The following is a 17,692-nucleotide window of genomic DNA, read 5'->3' as shown; positions in this document are numbered from 1 at the left end:
GTGAAGACCTACAAGTCCGGATTAATGCGGGGTGGAGAGCGCGGGGGCGGTAGCAGTGTGGATGAGTTGCAGAACAGAAAGGTACCTTGCATGCTACTACTGGAATTTTCCATCTCCTCCGACAAGGAGACCATGAGCGGCTGCTGGAGGTGGCTGGTGTACATGAAGGGGACAGGCTGCACGACGACGGGCTGGATGACGGGCAGGATGCCCGGGCTCCGGATGCCGTGGCGGGACAGGGCCGCGGCCATCACCGGCGGCATGGACAGCGGCACGCTGAAGGGCTGCACGCCGGGCGGCGGCGGCGAGTACTTCTTCCCCGGCGGGCTGGACGAGGGCAGGCTCAGCCCGGGCGAGGCGCGCCTGTGGGAGGACTGGAACTTCAGGGAGGACGGCGAGTTCCCGGCCGAGGGCGGCGAGCTCCGCTTGTTGACTGTGAGGTCCACCGGCTCCATCTGCATCCCGTGAGACAGGCCTTCCGGCGTCTGGAAGAACTTATCCGACAATGGCGTGGAGTAGATGACGCCGTACTTGTTGGGCTTCATCGACTCCATGTAATTAGACGGGTATGACTATTAGAAAAGACAGAAACATGTCAACGGACAGGTGTGTTTGCGTGAAACATGAAATAAGATGAAAATACACAACAAGGCACAGTTACATGGACTTTCATAAATGGTTTGGATTTAGATATATGCTTGACACTAAAAAAAATACCGTTAAAGAGTTGGTCTAATAAACGTAGGCACTAAAGTTAAGGTGGTAACTATGTCACACACAAAAAATCTCAAGTTTAATTCTACACACTGCTACCGCCCCTGCGCTCTCCACAGTGATGGCCACATCCAAAGTTAAGATTGATGATGACACCTGGAAAAATTCTAAAACAGGTTATAAAAGGCTTATGGGCCTTCTCATTAGGAGTTGGGATTCACCAAGAACCAGCCAAGCCAAGGAACCTTATTGCTTTTCTGATGGGGTTTCTTAACTGGCAGGAATACCCTCCTTGGCTTTAGTGTGCTCCACCTGAGCATAAAGACATAGAACATTCCCCATATGCTCGTGGATAACATGGACAAACAGAGCCATGTGCTGGTGCCTTGGGATGCTCTCCAGCCACTGACCAATCCATGCTAAGGTGACCACGAATCCTGGCTTTAGTGCTAAATGTCTGACATCTGAGGAAATGCCTCAGTATCATGCAACTCAGGATGGCTAGTCACCCCACACACTTATATACAGAAGGCCACCCACATGAAGGTGATCATGTCCTTGGCCCCGACTTGTTCAACAGATTTATTCACAATTTGAGACACTGTAGAAGATGACTTAACCTCCAAATCTGAGGATGACACAGAACTACAAGAAAGAGCAAATATAATAGGACTCAAATAAGGACACGTGATGTTGGAAGGGACTTGCATACAAGCCGAGGCTTTGTCCTCTCTCCTCTTGCTACTCCTTTATCAAGAGACTGGGGGACAACCTAACAAGATACTGGAGGTGAGATAAACAGTCCTCTTCCAAACCTAAGATCTGTTCATAACTGACTTAATTTATCTTCAAATACATTCCTTTCTTATAATATCAAGATAATGTAACTCTCATTTACCAGGCTGAACTATTAATCAATTGTAATTGCACACTATGGGTACTGTCCTTGGCCGTGGAATTCATTAAAATTACTTCTATTCCTTAAGTAAAATTTAAAGTCTGTTGTAGAATGCTTAAAAAAAATTAAACTCGACATAAACCCTTTACTTGCATGCGTTTTAGGGGAACATATTTTCAGTGGTAACATGTCAAGTCTGCCTGCAGAGGATTACTTATATTTGAATGTTTTATAGTAAGAGTGAAAAATAACATACTGTGCCTCTCTCCCGGCTCTAAAGTTCGATGCATTTGTGATTCTGAAGCAACACTAGCTCACAATGCAACTGAGAAAACCCACTAATGGGAACTTATAATTGAACAGCTTAAATGCACTATTAATTTCTGAACCTTCCTGGCCCCTTCGGTGGCCACTAATATGAGTTATTAATAACTGTGGGACAGCAGTGGTTTTGACTGGGATTACTGAGATCACACCCTTTCTTCTCTGGGCCTCATCGGGTGAATCTCCACCTGGCTATGCATCCAACTCATCAGTGCGGCTTTAAAATCCCATTCCTGCACTTTCAAAATAACTATTATATTCAAAAACAGTCCTATAAAAAAAGGCAATAAAAATTACTAAATAAATATTAGACATGCAAGTGTCATGAGGATATGTCAAAACTGGATATTCATCTTCTAGGAGACTGTGATGTTAAGATTAGAATTGGACCCAATGAGATGCCTATGAGATGAACTTAACACACACAGTGGTCCCAGAGTCTTTTCTTCCTGCTGTATACGACAGGTGTTTACTTCAGTGGGCTTTGATGTTATCAGGTATTCTTCAGACTTTACTAAGCACACAGATTCACCTGGGAATCTTGTTAAAATGCAGATTCTGAGTTACTGGGGAATGACTCAAGATGCCATAGATTGACCTTGGACTAGCATGGCTCTAAGTGATGAGATATAGAACAAAAACACCAATTTTTATTACTAACATTTGGTAAATTATTTAAATGCAATTTAAAGGTGGGGAGGGAGAATTTTCACTAATAATATTGCTTAAAAACAAGGACATGAGGATATAAAATCAGGAAACACAAAACAAATTGTTGTTTTTTAAAATAGTTTTGAATTATGTATCGAAGATCAAATGAAGACTATTTCTACCTTTCTTTAGAATAAGACACACATAGGTGCAACACAAGATGAGAGGCTCAAAATATACAGTAATATGAATATGCAATAGATTGAAACTGAAATGTTAAAAGAGGCAAAAGCAAGAGGCACAAGGTTTGTGAACAGAAATTACACATTATGTACAATGAGGGCTTAAGGAAGTAATTAACTACAGGAGGAAAAAAGATTTCTCCTAGTTCTAAAGTTTAGCCAGCTTGATATAATTTTCTAAAGGGCAAAAGTTCTGGTACAAGAAACAAAAACTCCAGGAAATGGGAGGCAGTGTTCATTGTTTCTACTCACAGAAATGTAGCTTCTCCCTTATTTTCAGCCCTAGTCTTCAAAGACATCCCTATGACCTAGATTTTAATACCAAGTTATTGGCAACCACATCGGAAGCAAGACGAGGACTTGCTGTCATTGCTGGATTTTTCTATCTGTGGGGTGAGTTTAAGGAGAGCAGGAATTTAGAACCTGGGGGATTTGCAAATTTAATAACAGTCTCAGGTTTCTCAAGCCATAAAGAAACAGCCACACAGAGCTGAATTTTATAAACATTATGCACAGTTTTGCTGAGAGTCTTCCCTCCCATGAATGCCCCCTGTCCCCTACACTGGACACGTGGTCTTTGGAAGGCTCCGGGGCTAAAAGCAGGGGGGCTGTTTTGTGTGCAGGGGCACACAACTGAGTCCAGTGTTAACTATTTCTGGTCTGCCTGCTTTGCCTGAGGGTGAAGAAATGTGGTTCTTCAAACTGTCTCACTAGCAAACTTCACAGCAATGTTTACCAGAACCTTCTATGAGCCATGTTTACTTTAATCATTTGGGTGGAGCACATAAGCCACTGCAATCAGCTTGCAACAATCTGGTTCTCCACAGCATAAGGACTGACACAGGGCTTGCCTAGGGTGTGTGCCTTGGGTGGACACACACTGGTAATAGTTGCTTCCTCTCTGTTCCAGAGCATTCCTGTGTTCTAATGAAGCAATGCAAATAGGTATGCCTGCACCAGCAAAATCCACATCAGCTGCATGTAGTGATGAAGCAGAAAGGTCCTCTGGCCACTGCTGGGCATCCATAGCCCTACTGACTCCAGCAAAGGTCTCCTCCATTCCTGACCCCCACTAAGGGCAGCAAGGGGGTTACTTTCCCAAAAGGTCTGTTATTAAGAAGGGTTCTTTCCCTCTGTGGTAACATGCATTCAAGTGTTCACACATCCATGACGTGAGTTATTTACTTGTCGTGGGTTATTTAAGTGTCAGTGGAGTGGGAGATGATGGTCCAGCCCAAGTGCTCAGAGAACACTGGATGAATGGATGACGTGAATCAACATGCTCTCTGAGCAAGCTTTTACCACTGACTAGGCTCAGCATAACAATTTTTTGATTCTCAAAAAAAAAATTTTCTTTTAAGTATGATGAGGAAAAAGGCACAGGGTTTGGATAATTTTCCAATGCTATCACTTCCTATGAAAGTGAGAACTAATAGTTTCTCATTTTATTGGCAATAGTTTTGGTGAAGTTTTCCATTACAAGATGGTTTAAGTGGACGGAGTGACTGCATGAAACGTGGGTGAGTCTCTGTTTCACTATTCATTAATATGAAAAAAAAAATGCGACCGTCCGTGACAGGGCGATGGCAAGTCAAAGGAATCTTCATACCAAGGGTGGAGTTCCAAGTGCAGGAAGGCGCGGTGCATTTATAAACAAACTCTTTGGAAACAGCAAATGTCATGCCCCTCTGTGCAAACAAAAGTAAAAAGCTGTCTTTCTACCAGGCTCAGAAAAGTCATGAAAAGTTTCTGTTAGAACACGGCAGAGGGACTACTGATTTTAAGTACTTCTTAATCTGTAAGGAGTCTTTTAGATGATAATTTTCATTAAAGAAAAAAATACACCTTCTTCAGAAGTATTCTTCCTTTAGGAACAGAAGAATATGAAGGAATACTTTAAAAATTTTTATTTTCTCATTTCCTGAATTAAATTCTAGTTTTCAACCTCTTTGGCAGTACTGGTAAAAACAACTCCTTTACACATGCATTTTATATACACCTGCCATTTCATGTTTTACATATAAGTATCTCCAATTTTATAAATAAGAAAAAAATAGGAGACTCAGGGAGCTGCTGATGGCTTTGCCAGCAATGCATTGACAATAAGTAGCAGAGATCTACAGCACAGAATGGGTGGGTGGGGGAGGGCGTACTCTGCTCCCAGTTCTTGCAAATCTTAATAGGATCGACAATCCAAAGTCTAGTCTGCCTCAAGGCACAAGGTTTAGTGAGCAGTATGAAGGTTTATACTTTAGTAAGAGAAAAATGACATTTCCTCACTTTCTCTGAATTATAGCAAAACACCAACCAGGCAGATTATTTTTACTCTTCTTAACTTTTAGGGAAAAGGGGTAAGAGAGGGGAGTAAATCAGGGTAAAATATTTTTATTCATATGTGGAATTGAAGCAAAAACCAATCTTACATGTTACTGCTTCATGTTTAGAACACCGACCTGAATAAACAAAGACCTCAACCTTTAGGTCAAAGGCAGAATGAAAAAGAGAAAAGGAATAAAGGAACAATAAATCAGATTTCATATACTTCACCTATGAAGGTAGGAAAAATAAAATTTGAAGATTTAAGAGTGGAAACAAAGAAACTTCATTGTAAGGACTGGAACTCTCTTTTGGTGAAACAATATAATTAAATTCTATAAGCATCAGCAGAACTTGAAAACCAGAGCATGAAGGAGAAAAAGACTATTAATTGCAAAAATACTTCCACATATTTTAACTCCATGCATTAATATGTTACAGCATTACAAGTACAACTATTACAACAAATTCATTTTATTTCCATTTTTTTTCAGCTAAGTGCATTTCCTTGTATGGTGAAGTTCATTTTAGCTTTAAATTAGGCTCTTGTGACACATTCTCATGCTTGATTAAAAGCTCTGGAAGTATACTGAATAGTAAAATGCATCACTGATGGGCCTACATCATTTACCAAATTAATCATAGTCTCTGGTACTAAAACCCTATTCATATTTCAAGGATACAATTAATGGGAACATTTTATACCTTAATATTCCTCCAGTATGATCATGCAATAGTTGGGGGAAGGGGTTGATGACAAAATGAGTACCATTAGAAGCCAATTTAGCTTTTTGATTAATAAAATTCTTATTGCTCCTTATTATCATATGGTTATACAGCTGTCAGGCAAGAATGTAAATGCTATTTCCTTAAAGCCACTCTGACTTAACTTTTCAGCGTACACAGTGGTAAACACTGGTGCAGAAATCTCCATGGCAACCCAGTTCCAAGGGCCTTGGAGTGACCCCCATGTCTCGTATAAACAGTTTTGGCAGGAACCTCCATAGCCAGCGCATAAGGATGATCTAATTTTTGCAAGCGTGTCATTACCAACCTTCAGAGCCACAGCTCAGGCCAAGTTTTTCCCCTTGTGAGTATTTTCCAAGCCCGAGGAAGAAAAGAGCAAGACAGAGTTGAGAGCGTGGCCGTGTTATTTCGTATTCACTAAACCAGATCCCCTCAAGTCTCAACCACTCCCGGCTTTGCAGTTGGACACCTTTCTGTTGTCAGCCCTGTCCAGCCTCCACAGTGCTGGTGTTGAACCTCTATAAACAACTGGACTCGTTACTCCTTCCCTGGTGGTCGACAAGCATGAAGACCCGGCTAGCTTAGCACTAAAAGTGTTGAAAGAGAGGGTGAATGTAATTGTCTCCCAGCCACCACAGACTCTTCTGAGTGAAACAAAATTCCATTCTCAGGGTCAAGTTCTTTCGCTAGTTTCTCCCAAGTCACAGCTCCAAGAGGCTGCCTGCTTGGAGTTTAAGCAAATCATTTTATTCTTAGTATATTTTTACATGCAAAATGATCAAAGATTTTTTTCTCCCAATTTTCATTTTTTTAATGAGTTTTGTGAAGGATATCCTAAGCACTACGTGAGGCAAAATGGAGTCTTTTTTTTTTTTTTGGTTTCCAATCCAAAAAAAGATTAACATTCACAAACATGTTTAAGAAACTCCTCCATATAGTCTGGGTGGTCATCTTGAGTGAAAAATACCTCTAAGTAAACTCATTCTTGATGAAGATTTCTTGTAGGTACATTTGAAAACTGCTTCCTAATCATGATAAACATTGTGTACAGGTTTTTTTTTTTTTTTTTTTAACGTTCCAAATGCACATTAATTTTTAAAAACTAGTCTGGCCATTTTTTTTTCTTTTTGCCAAAATCAATAATCTTGAGAGCTCAGACTAAAAAACTGCTAACTAAGGGGTTTCTGTAAAACTATTTCTATTGTGAGCAGATGTACCTGTGGCTCAAGTTCTGTGATGACATCCTGGGGGTGGGTGGGGGACTGGGGCATAGCGTTTAAGAAAACATGGATCCTGTTTAAAAGTTTGCCTATCAAATGCCTGTCAGGTAATGAGTACTTTTAAGGAATAACACAACACACAGTAAAATTATTACCACTTGGAATAAACAAGAGGTGTTTAGTTTTGGAAAACTTACCACCGAGACAGGGTCCATGGCCTCTTGCTTGACAGGGACTGGGTCAAACATGAGCATTCTTTTAGTTATACTTTCTAGGGTGCTCTGGTGTTTAGCCTGGAAAACAAAACAAGGTGTCTGTCTAAATCCTGAGGTTACTTTCCATATAAACTATTGAAAAAAAATTTTTCCTCACCCTGCTTCTCTGGTCCTTCCTCTCCCCTGCCCCCAGAATGGCTGGAATTTGTTTTCCTTACCTATGAAAATGCCACTTTATATAATTAAGACCAGACTCCATGGTCATAACCAGGGGAGAGCCAACTGGCATTTCTAACTCAAATACATAAACCCTGACATTTCTGGAACAATAGGTACAGCCCTCCTGAGCAGCCAAGCTTGTTTAATAAGATTACTGTGCAGCTCAATAGAAGTTCACATTATATACAAATGTTAAAAAACTTTCCTTTCCATCTTATGTCATAAAAGAAAAATCAGGCAAAAAGACAATATAGAAACAATTACCACAACTATCTTTGTTTTTATCCCTCCAAACTCTTTTTAAATGGATTGTAATATGCATACTATATAGCACCCTTAACAATTACTGGGAAAATGTTTCTTTTCTAGTAAGTATGCTTTCGCACCATCAAGTTCAGTGTGTCACTGTGAACCAATCAGATTTTTTTTTTGACCGTGCTTAGCAGCTGGTAGGATCTCAGTTCCCCAGCCGAGGATGGACCCTGGGCCCCATGCAGTAGAGTGCAGAGTCCTAACAACTGGAGAACCAGGGAAATCCCCAGATTTTTTAAAAATTCCTCTTACTGGGCAGATTGCTTCTAATTTTCACTATTACAGATAGCAATGAACATCTTAATATTTACATCTTTGTGCATGTCCTTAATTAATTTTTAAGATAAACTTTATGAAGGGGAGTTCTTGAGTGAGAAGCAGGTACATTTTCCAAAGCATCTGCTGTATCATCTAGCAAAGATACTCTGTAATTGCCATCAACAAAACAGAACCTGTTTCCCAACATCTCTACTGGCCATGTGCGTGATCATTTAAGAAAAATTAAAACCCCGTGCCTCTTATTGTTTTCTAAGTACTTTTTTAATATGAAGAATATTAGCTTCTATTCAGCCTCAATTTCTCCTTATTAGGAAATAAGCCGATTTTTAGCCTAATGTAAAGACAATGTCCATCCTGACCCTGTTTGATCTTTTTCTTTTCTTATTCATGTGTTATCCCCTTTCTTCTGTGTTCTGTACTAGCCTGCTATTAGTACTATATCATTCCAACTGCTTCCTCACAAGACAAAATATTCAGTCTGATGAACATTTATTAATAACTGCCTTTCACAGGTTATGGAATAACTGCCCATGTACTACCCAGACCTTCAACAACTTGCTTCAGGCCCCTCTTATCCAAATTTGGTTTCAGTGTTCAGCACTTTGGTTAAAAGTGAGGTCTTTATGTATCAACTTTGTTTGGGTGGGAAGGTGAACAAGCTCTAGATTGAGTTCCACCTGAAAAAGGTATAGAAACCCCATGTATTTCAGTATTTAAACTCCCCACCCCCACCTCCCTGATAGCAATCCTGTCGATAGTGATGTCCATGCTCTATGGGTTAAACTAAGATATCTTCACACACAATTATAAAAGTAATACTGTGTAGTTCTTGTGCTTCACTGCTTTGCTGAAGAAGGACTGTCCTGGGTCTCATGACAACACGTGAATATCATCATTAACTCAACATAAGGCCCTGACTTCAAAATTATATTTTCCTACATCACAGGACGTATTATAATCTGCAAACACAATCTGAAACCAGGCTGCTCAAATCAATGGTGCTACCACCCTCTTCTGTGTCCCAGTAAGAACAAACCCCATAGCAAGTGAAAAATGGATGATTTCATAATGAAGGATGAAAACCCCTTTTGTGTCTTGGGATCTATTATTAACCAGTTCCCAGCCTAGCAGCTGTACAGATGGATATGGTGCTAACAATTGCTGTCCAGGGCCCCGGAGCAGACCATACACAAAAGATGTGAGATCGCTTGCTTATATCAATGAGGTCAGATGATTCAGCAGCCTCGACCCATGGCCGGTCATCCTCCCCCCAAGCTTTTTAAATTTAATTTACTCTTACAGATTCATCCACTCCACTAAATGCTGCAAATCCTTCTAAATAAAAGCACTCATTCTCAGGAGTGTAGTGGAAGACTTCTGATCTTGAAACTCAAGCAGGAGATCTGTACTTGACCCTCTCGATGGGGGAGTGGATGCGGGGAGGCCCTTTTTTACACGCAAAATGCAGAGGGCACCTCTTTTGTCTCCTTCCTAAAAGATTTATCTTCAAGGTTTTGGGGAAATTAAATGAGATTAAAAATAATAAAACCAAAAAAAGAGAAAAACTTTGTTTATCTGAATATGCACACAATTTTTGAATCTACAATACTATACACACAGTACTAAATTTGTTGATTCTGATCTCTGGAACAATGTCAAGTACCTGCCTCTTTCCTAGAATACTGAGCCTTAGTGGTCAACATCACCCCCTCCCCAACACACACACCCTTAAAAAACTCAGACTAAATTCAGTTTAAAAAGTAATGGCTGCTTTCATCCTGTCTGAGATCTCATGCAGGACCTGTCCCTTGATAATCGCACCATCCCAATAGTTTCCTATTATCTGTATCCCTTGCCTTACCTGGAATCCTTTACTACCAGTAGGAGCAGCACAGTGGGATTAAAGATGATGGGGTCTGGAGCTCATTTTGGTTTAAATCCTAACCCCATCATTTAGCTCATAAAGCCCTTTTCAAATGTCTACAGCAGTAAGTACTGAACCCATTCAGAAATGAATGACACGTTAACTTGCTATAGTTTGTGTCATTTTAAGACATTAGTGAAATGACTTTGTTAGTTTTTATGTTTTATCTAAACTTAAGGAAATTAGTGCTTTGAAACACTTGTAATCTTAAGAGAAAAATTCATCTAGCATAAAGCATCCCTCCTAACAAAACTGGATTCATTTTTATTAAAAAATAATTGTAAGGGTTGTTTATTCAGAACTGTACCTCGAAGAGTAACTCAATCACTGATGAAGGGATACTTCTCATACACAAGGATTTCAGCTAATAAACAAGTAATTAGAGAATTTAGAATACCTCATTCCTAACTAAAGCATCACTTGACAATAAAAGGTCTGTGCAAAATTCAAATGTCACTGTAGACAGAACCACACTCACCGTCCACTCACATGTTTAACAGCACTTTGCTCTCAATCTTGTAGCTTCTAAAATGACTGATTATACTTTCAGTGAAAGTCAAAGGCTATGGAGGACATACACACCCTAATCTTTAACCAGGAATTCTTGGGAGAGGTGGGGGCAGATTTATACATACCTGTGTGCCCATTTTTAAATTTATTAATTCTATAGTTAAAATTTTTAATAAAAATAACAGGGACGCTAGAAGAAATCAAATTTAGGAAAAGACTCAAAAACATTAATGCAAATCAGACTTTTATTTATTTGCACAAGTCTAGACTGTGTACCTACTGTTTCCATCTCTGAATGGACCACTTTGGCCACTAGCATTGACCTTATCTTTGGGTTCTGATCTAGAATAAGAGTGACTGCAATGTCACTGAAAGGCCTTCCATATAACTCAGCACTGGAAGAAGTGGGGTCTCTGAACTTAGTGGCTTTTGTTATGCATGGGCCACTCTGAGCTCTGGGGCTACTGAAAGTAAACTTAAAATGCTATAGAAAATCTATTTCTGCATAACCCTGACAGCAGTTCCAAGTACGACCATTAGGTGGTGCGCTAAAACAAGTATTTAAAGACTAGGACACAGGCAGTAAATTGAGTTTGCCAAAGTCAGGGTCTTTAAATCTAGTGGGTTTTAACTAGGCTCAGGAATTCTTATCACAGAGATTAGAAGGCCTCCAAAAGTGGTTCTGTTTTTCTTACAACTAGTTTCCAAACATTAACAGGTTTTCATCTTAGTTGTGTTAAACTAGCTTAGGAGACATACATTCTAAACTAGTAATCCCAGGATAACAACACTGCATTTACAAGAGGGAAAAAATAGGCAAAACAGGTTTAAAAAAAAAAAGTCTAAGTTATCAAAGTGCCTAAAAGTAAAAATATAGGAAATAATCGCCAAAATAATTTTCCATCACGGAACAAACGTCTTCTTCCCCAACTGTTATTTTGCTGGGAAGGGCCAATACAGAATTTTCCTTCAAAAGGAAGAAACAGATTTTCCTTCACACTCTACTTATACTTCTGACTTTTCAGCTGTCATAAGAAGACTCAGATTTTTGTCAAGATGCACAACTGCATGTTTATGTCTTAAGAAGCTTTGGTGAATCACTTACATGAAGTTTCACAAGCAATATAGTTCCGTCTCACATGGTCCTTTTCAGCCCTCCATGAGGCCTACTTGACAATTGCTTCATGAGGGTACAAATGAGCTGCAGAGCTTAGAAATACACACAGGCCTTAAAGTAAGAGGTTACATTAAATGTAATGGCTTGTCTTGAAGCTATGGCATTTTATTACAGAAACCACCTTATAAATAACTGCCCCTTCCTTACAAGAATGGGGGTGGGGGGGAGGAAGGGAAAGAGAGAGAGGGAGGTGTGTGGCAGGGGATGGAGGGGGTTCTGGAGAGAGAATGTATCTGAAATAAATATCTTGGCGATCTATCGGGATTTGCTCTGACATTCTCCCTTCTCCTCTCCTGTCTAATGCACTCAAAGGGACCCTGGATTCTTCTCCCCCAGCCCAGCCTGACCCTAAGCTTCCAGACTACCTGCCTCCTTCAAAGCTGATCTTTTGTTTCCTAGCCGACCTCAGCCAGGTGTAAGGAGAAAGAGAGGATGGCCAAATCAGCACACCATCTGTTAAGTGCCCCATTCACCCCATCCAAGCCTCTGGGCTTTAAAGGAGGAAGCATGCTGCCTCCTCTCACCTCTCACTCCCAAAAGGAACTTCAGGGAAAAAATAAAAAAGATAAAAAAAAAAAAAAAAAAAAAAAGGTGTGTGGGTGAGTGTGCGCGTGTGTGGGTGTATGTGAGAGAGATTCTCGGTCAGGAGGAGGACCAGGGCGGGCAGGTAACATCCCTAAACTTCCTCTCCAAAGAAACTTTTCTTTCTTTACTTTTGCACCCGAACCTTTCAAGAGCTCCAAGGAGTTGCGTATTTAATGGCAGCTGCTCTGGCCAGAAATCCAAGGGGCCGGGCAACAGATGGAAGTGGACATTTCTAAGTTGGAGCCTTCTTTCAGAACAGCTGAATGCTGGCACCTACCTGGAAAGGCGTCTCGTTTTCATGTCACTCGGTGATTTTTCTCCTACCTCAGTCTTCTACTGTTGGTGTGAAAGGAAAAAAATTCCGTGGAACACTTCTAAATCTTTGCCCCTCATAAATTAGTTATTTTGCATCAAAATGTTTTGTAAATGGGAAAGAAGTTAATTATTTAGTTTCAGATTAAATATAATGATCCATGAGCAAACAATCCGCCCTCTCTCCTCTCTGGGCTAACAAGCCACCCAATTTTACTTTCCTGCCTCCACCCATCTGCTCCACCCTATGGAGAGTTGCCAAGGCAGTCCAACTTGTCCAAACAGGACATGGCTTCAGATAAGATTCTGCCCACACCCTGTACTTCGGAAAGACCAAGTGAAGCAATTGATTTTGCATGTAAATAAGGACAGGTGCAAAGGTAACAACCAAGCGAAGTCCCTCCACTTTTCCAGACTAGGGCCCAGTACAGCAGGGGTGGGGGTGGGGGGACACAAACCCATACCCTTTAGATGAACTCTCAAGTTCAATGCCACTTAGTTAGTGGCCTACCACATCTTTCTAAAAGCAATTTTAGCGAGCACTAGTCATTTTCCCTATTAAGGTTATGTACGCAGCTTTCCTCCCCATGCCGACAATTTTTGTTTTTTAGTTTTAAGGGCCAGCGACCCCCAACCCGGTTGAAAAGCACCCCTCGTGCGTAGTCCTGCTGTGTATATGGCTTACACAGCCTGCCTTGGCCCTCAGTTTTCTCCTGTGATGTGTTATATAATCAAATCCAGAAGGGCTGTGTGAGGCCACTGCCTCTCCACCGGGTGCCCTATCGCTGGAGACCCACCCCACTCCACCCTGAGGGGCCTCCACCCATGGGGCCCCACCCTCGGACTGCGAGGCTGGGAGGGACCAATTGGCTCCAGCCAGCTGCCAGTTCCTGGAAATTCCGGCCTGAGCAGCGACGGCTGGAACCTTGCAAATAACCAGAAAGAAATGGCACTGCTTCCCCCAGCTCCTGAGGATGCTTCACTAAAAGCTTCACAGAGCCGCAGAACCTCTGCATGCACACACGTGAGCTGTTGCTGACCTCTCCCTTCAGAAGCTAACAGAAAAGCACTCTGAGCCACTGCTGTGTAAGAGAATTCAACATGTCCCCAACCCAAATCCTCCTTGTCCCCAAAAGGCTGTGCCCCACAACTGCTTTATCTTCTGGCCACTCACCTCAGAATCCTAGAGGTCATCTTTCAAGCTTTCCTCACCAAGTTTTCTATTTCTACTACTGCCGTGGCCAGGCTCTCATACCTCAAGACTGTGTCACTGGGTCTCCCCTCCATGGGTCTCCTATGCTTGCCCCTTGAACCCTCCAAGCCATTCTGACCATTCCTTCCCCCGACCTGCCACTTGCCACGTATATATCACAAAGCCCCCTTCTCAGCGAGTCTTTTCCAAACTCCCAAACTTTCCTCCAAGGGACACCCCTAGGGCTTGTAGAGCAGGTTCAAGCACCATGTTCAGCGCCCCCTTTCCTACCAGCTGCCCCCTGCTCCACCAGGAGCCCTCCACGCTGACTGCCGTTTCCCCCTCCACCCGCCCCCTCTCCCCAAAGCCTTTGTTCATTTTTGGCCCCGATGCTGGGCAACCAGAGTGGAATGCCCATCCCCTTCCGGCTTATCTAAATCCTCCTAATTCTTCAAAGACCAGCTCAAGGCCCTCCCCACTCAGTGCAGCCAGCTGATTGCTCCTGGGCCCATCTGAGGCCGCCTCCTCTTACCGAGATAGGTGGGCCTTTCTACCTTCCAAATAGGCTGTCCAAGACCACCACCGGGAAGGGAAGCACCTGAACACAGGCTTACTTTCTAGCTCCTTAGAGGGGTTCCCTTCCTGCTCCCCAAAGGAGATCAGGCACACCCACTAAGTCAAGGTTTTGCCAGGCATAAGGAGTGGATATAAAAGCCCTGAGCTATAGGAGTCTCAGTCACTTACCTTTTTCTTCAAATGCACTTGAATATCTCCCTTAAAAAAGTAACAGGAGTGAGGGGACTAGGGGGCCTAACCTAAAGGAAACCTATTAAACGAAACTTCCTCAAAAAACCTATTGCTCCTAACCTTAACCCTTTGTTTTTTATTACTCACCCAGAGAGCTCTTCTAAACAAGTCTAGCGTCAAGGTCTCCATTTTAAAACCTAAATTAAGGGCGGGGGTGGGGTGGGGTGGGGTGGAGGACAGTGAGAGAGAAAAGAATGTGGTAACTTGAAGTGTGTGTGCGAGCATGTGTGCATATGTGTGTTAACAAACATTAGGTTCGTTTTGTTTCAATGCCACTCCTATAGACCAAGGAAAACCAGGAGCTCAGTGATGTCACAGGTTTCCTACTGATTATCACCACCTTCACAACTGGCACTCTCCAGGTCCCATTCTTTACAAGGACTGTGTCATTTAATGCCTTTGATACGGGAGGTACTACCTTCTCATTTTACTGCTGAAACAGAGAGGCAAAGTAATCTGCCCAAGATCACACAGCTGTTAGAGGTGTGGATCTGGGATGCAAACTCAAAGCAGTCTGATTTCAGGGCTGGTGGTGACTTGGCTCTCACTTCCACGGCCTCCTGCAACAGGGCATGACCCACAGCTAGAGTGGAATGGAGAGTTCTGCAGGTAGGTCCGTCCATGGTGGATCCGGAGCCAGGGGCAGTGGATGTATGGGAGTGGCGACGTCAACTCCTGCCCGCTGGCCCCTGCTGCCTCCCCTTCTCTGAGTGCAGGCTTGGATGCAACATCAAAAGACACAGTCTGAAGGCCCCGATTTAGGCAAACTATTCTTCCTGGCCAATGCACCTGCAATTGGTTCATAAAACTGCTCAGAAAAAATTGGCAGCTTCACCCAAGTAAATACGGAAATCCTCATAATAACTGTACAAAGGTGGAAGGGTCAGGTCCTCATCCCCATTTTAGAAATGAGGAAATGAAGGAACAGAGGTGAAATGACTCGCCCAAATTCGCAGAGCTGGTGGGAGCTGCAGCCAAGAACAGAAGTGTGTCTGCTGCAGACCTAGGCCTCTTTCTGTTCTTCTGCTCCACTCTGTGCTGTGGGACCCACTTTGAAGTCAAACCATCTTACACTTGGGCATCCCCCCAGGGCTGGCGGGGCGTGGGATGTGTGTGCTGCCACACTGGTCCATGGGAGGCAGTGCCATGGGGAGGTTCTGGCTGGCAATTATGATTTCAAAACGGCTTTTCAGGTTAGATCACTTGGGACCTACTCCATCCTTGTGGCATAACTGAGAATAATGACCGCACGCAATCTGAGATTAGCTCTAATGAGTAGGTGCTCAATAAATACTTGTGGGATGAATACATGAATCGATGTCAAACTACCTTTCTCATATGCTAGGATAAAATGAAGGACAAGGGCCTAAGAGTGACTGTACATCAGGTGTCACACAAGGAAAATCTGCCCAGGGGCCAGTGGAACTAGTCTGAAAATCATCTTCTGAAACACAAAGTAAATGTGAAAACCGTCGCTTGGGAGACAAAACACCTTTGCTTGGAGAACTGGAATAGGAACTTGAACTTACTGATGAAAGCGGTTCTGGGGCTCAAAGCTTTGTAAGGGACCAGGGCGTATAGTGCAAGAACAGATAAAGGAGGGGATTTCAGTGAACAGACTCAGATTTCAGACTCAGAGAACAGTAGTTAAGAGAATTAGAGCATATGTGCCAAAGGAGAAAAACCCCACACTGGACCACTGGTTGCTCTCCTGGGTAGAAGGCACTGACCTCAGTGTCCACTGGATCTCTTCTGTCTAGATTTGGCCAAACTCCACTGATCTGGCCTGAGACTAGCTCCAGGCCATCCCTGGAAAGCCCCAGGCCTTCCAGAGACTGGCCACCATCTTGGACATGTCCCAGAGTAAGCTGGTCCTCCTGAAAGGGGGCTGCATCTCAAAGGAGCACCCTCTTCCCAGGAGAGGGTAACAGTGAAACCCAGGGTTACATAGAAGCTGAAGGGCCATGTAAGTGACTGCATTTGGTGTCTGGCTCCCCTTAATAATGAGATGGGGAAATGGTAATGTATTCGACCTGCCAACACAATGGAATGAGTTTCCAATCGCTCTAGGAACCTGCTTTGCTAGAGAAAGGACCTTACTATTTATTAAATACTCTGACCAACAGACACAAAATATACTAATAGTTTTTTCTAATGTGCCATTAAACTATGGTGACAATCCAGAGAAAGCAGAGCCAGTTTTTGCTTTGGGAGAAAACAGTCTTAGTTCTGGTTGAGAAACCGCGTTTGTAGTATTGTATCTCTTTTATTGCTACTAAATTTCAAGGAAGGAGAGTTGAGGGGGAAGCAGGGCTCCCTCCCTTAGACAATGCCCTCCCTTATCAGGGCAGACTGCTGTCTGGTTTCCTGTCTCCAGCGGCGGCATTACTGTTTCAGATGAGAAACCAGGTCTAATAAGGGGACAGATCAGGCTTGCAAACGAGAATGCTAGAAGTCACCACAATCCTTTCCTTCCAACTCACTCCAACATGAATTCTGGCTGGATATACTACCAGATATCAATTGTTTTATGACTCTAGGGATTTTCTTTTTTAAAGTTAGCACCATAGATACTGAAGCACTTCAGAAAGAAACCCAATTTTCAGAATAATGTAATTCCTGGTATTTAAAGGGCAAGGTTGCTTTTATTTATTTTTCTTAAACACAACCGGGTGTGAAAACAGAGTAAGAAATGCCACTTTAAGATAGCTGTTTATTTTATAGCAAAAATGTTGATTTGCACACACGAAGAAGGCAAATATCTGAAGAAGGGGATGGAGGTAGATGATTTACATGGCTTAGAGACTACCTTCTCTGTGGAGACCTTCCACCCCTGCCCCACCACTTTTTTTTGGTGATTATAACAACTATCAGATTGGTACGATTTTCCCTAATTGTTTGGCTTACATGTTAAAGCTTGCAGAATACTTCCGCATAAAATAATATTAGATTCTAATCATCTTTATTAACCACCTCCCTCTCCCCGTAAATAGGGAGGAAAGAATGATTTGAAAGTAAGCCAAATAAAGACTCCATCTACCAAATCTA

The 17,692-nt window shown here is 42.4% G+C and overlaps 1 protein-coding gene across 5 annotated transcripts in view; it reads right to left on the bottom strand.

The window, feature by feature from the left end:
• Nucleotides 1-17,692, bottom strand: part of KLF3 (KLF transcription factor 3) — a 35,398-nt gene that overhangs the window by 13,272 nt on the left and 4,434 nt on the right. Inside the window, exons 2-5 of one of the 5 annotated variants that reach the window (XM_070791287.1) lie at nt 12,611-12,669; nt 11,677-11,799; nt 7,310-7,405; nt 86-572 (exon numbers count right to left, since the gene is read on the bottom strand). In XM_070791287.1, the coding sequence (XP_070647388.1) occupies nt 86-572; nt 7,310-7,366 (544 nt within the window). In that variant the 5' untranslated portion in view covers nt 7,367-7,405; nt 11,677-11,799; nt 12,611-12,669. Of the gene's footprint in view, nt 1-85; nt 573-7,309; nt 7,406-9,437; nt 11,652-11,676; nt 11,800-12,610; nt 12,670-17,692 lie in introns of those variants that run through there. The other 4 variants (XM_070791288.1, XM_070791289.1, XM_070791290.1 and 1 more) reach the window with 4 other exon arrangements.

This window comes from Bos indicus, chromosome 6 (assembly GCF_029378745.1).
Source record: "Bos indicus isolate NIAB-ARS_2022 breed Sahiwal x Tharparkar chromosome 6, NIAB-ARS_B.indTharparkar_mat_pri_1.0, whole genome shotgun sequence".
NCBI lineage: Eukaryota > Metazoa > Chordata > Mammalia > Artiodactyla > Bovidae > Bos > Bos indicus.
This window is presented reverse-complemented; position numbering and strand designations above follow the sequence as displayed.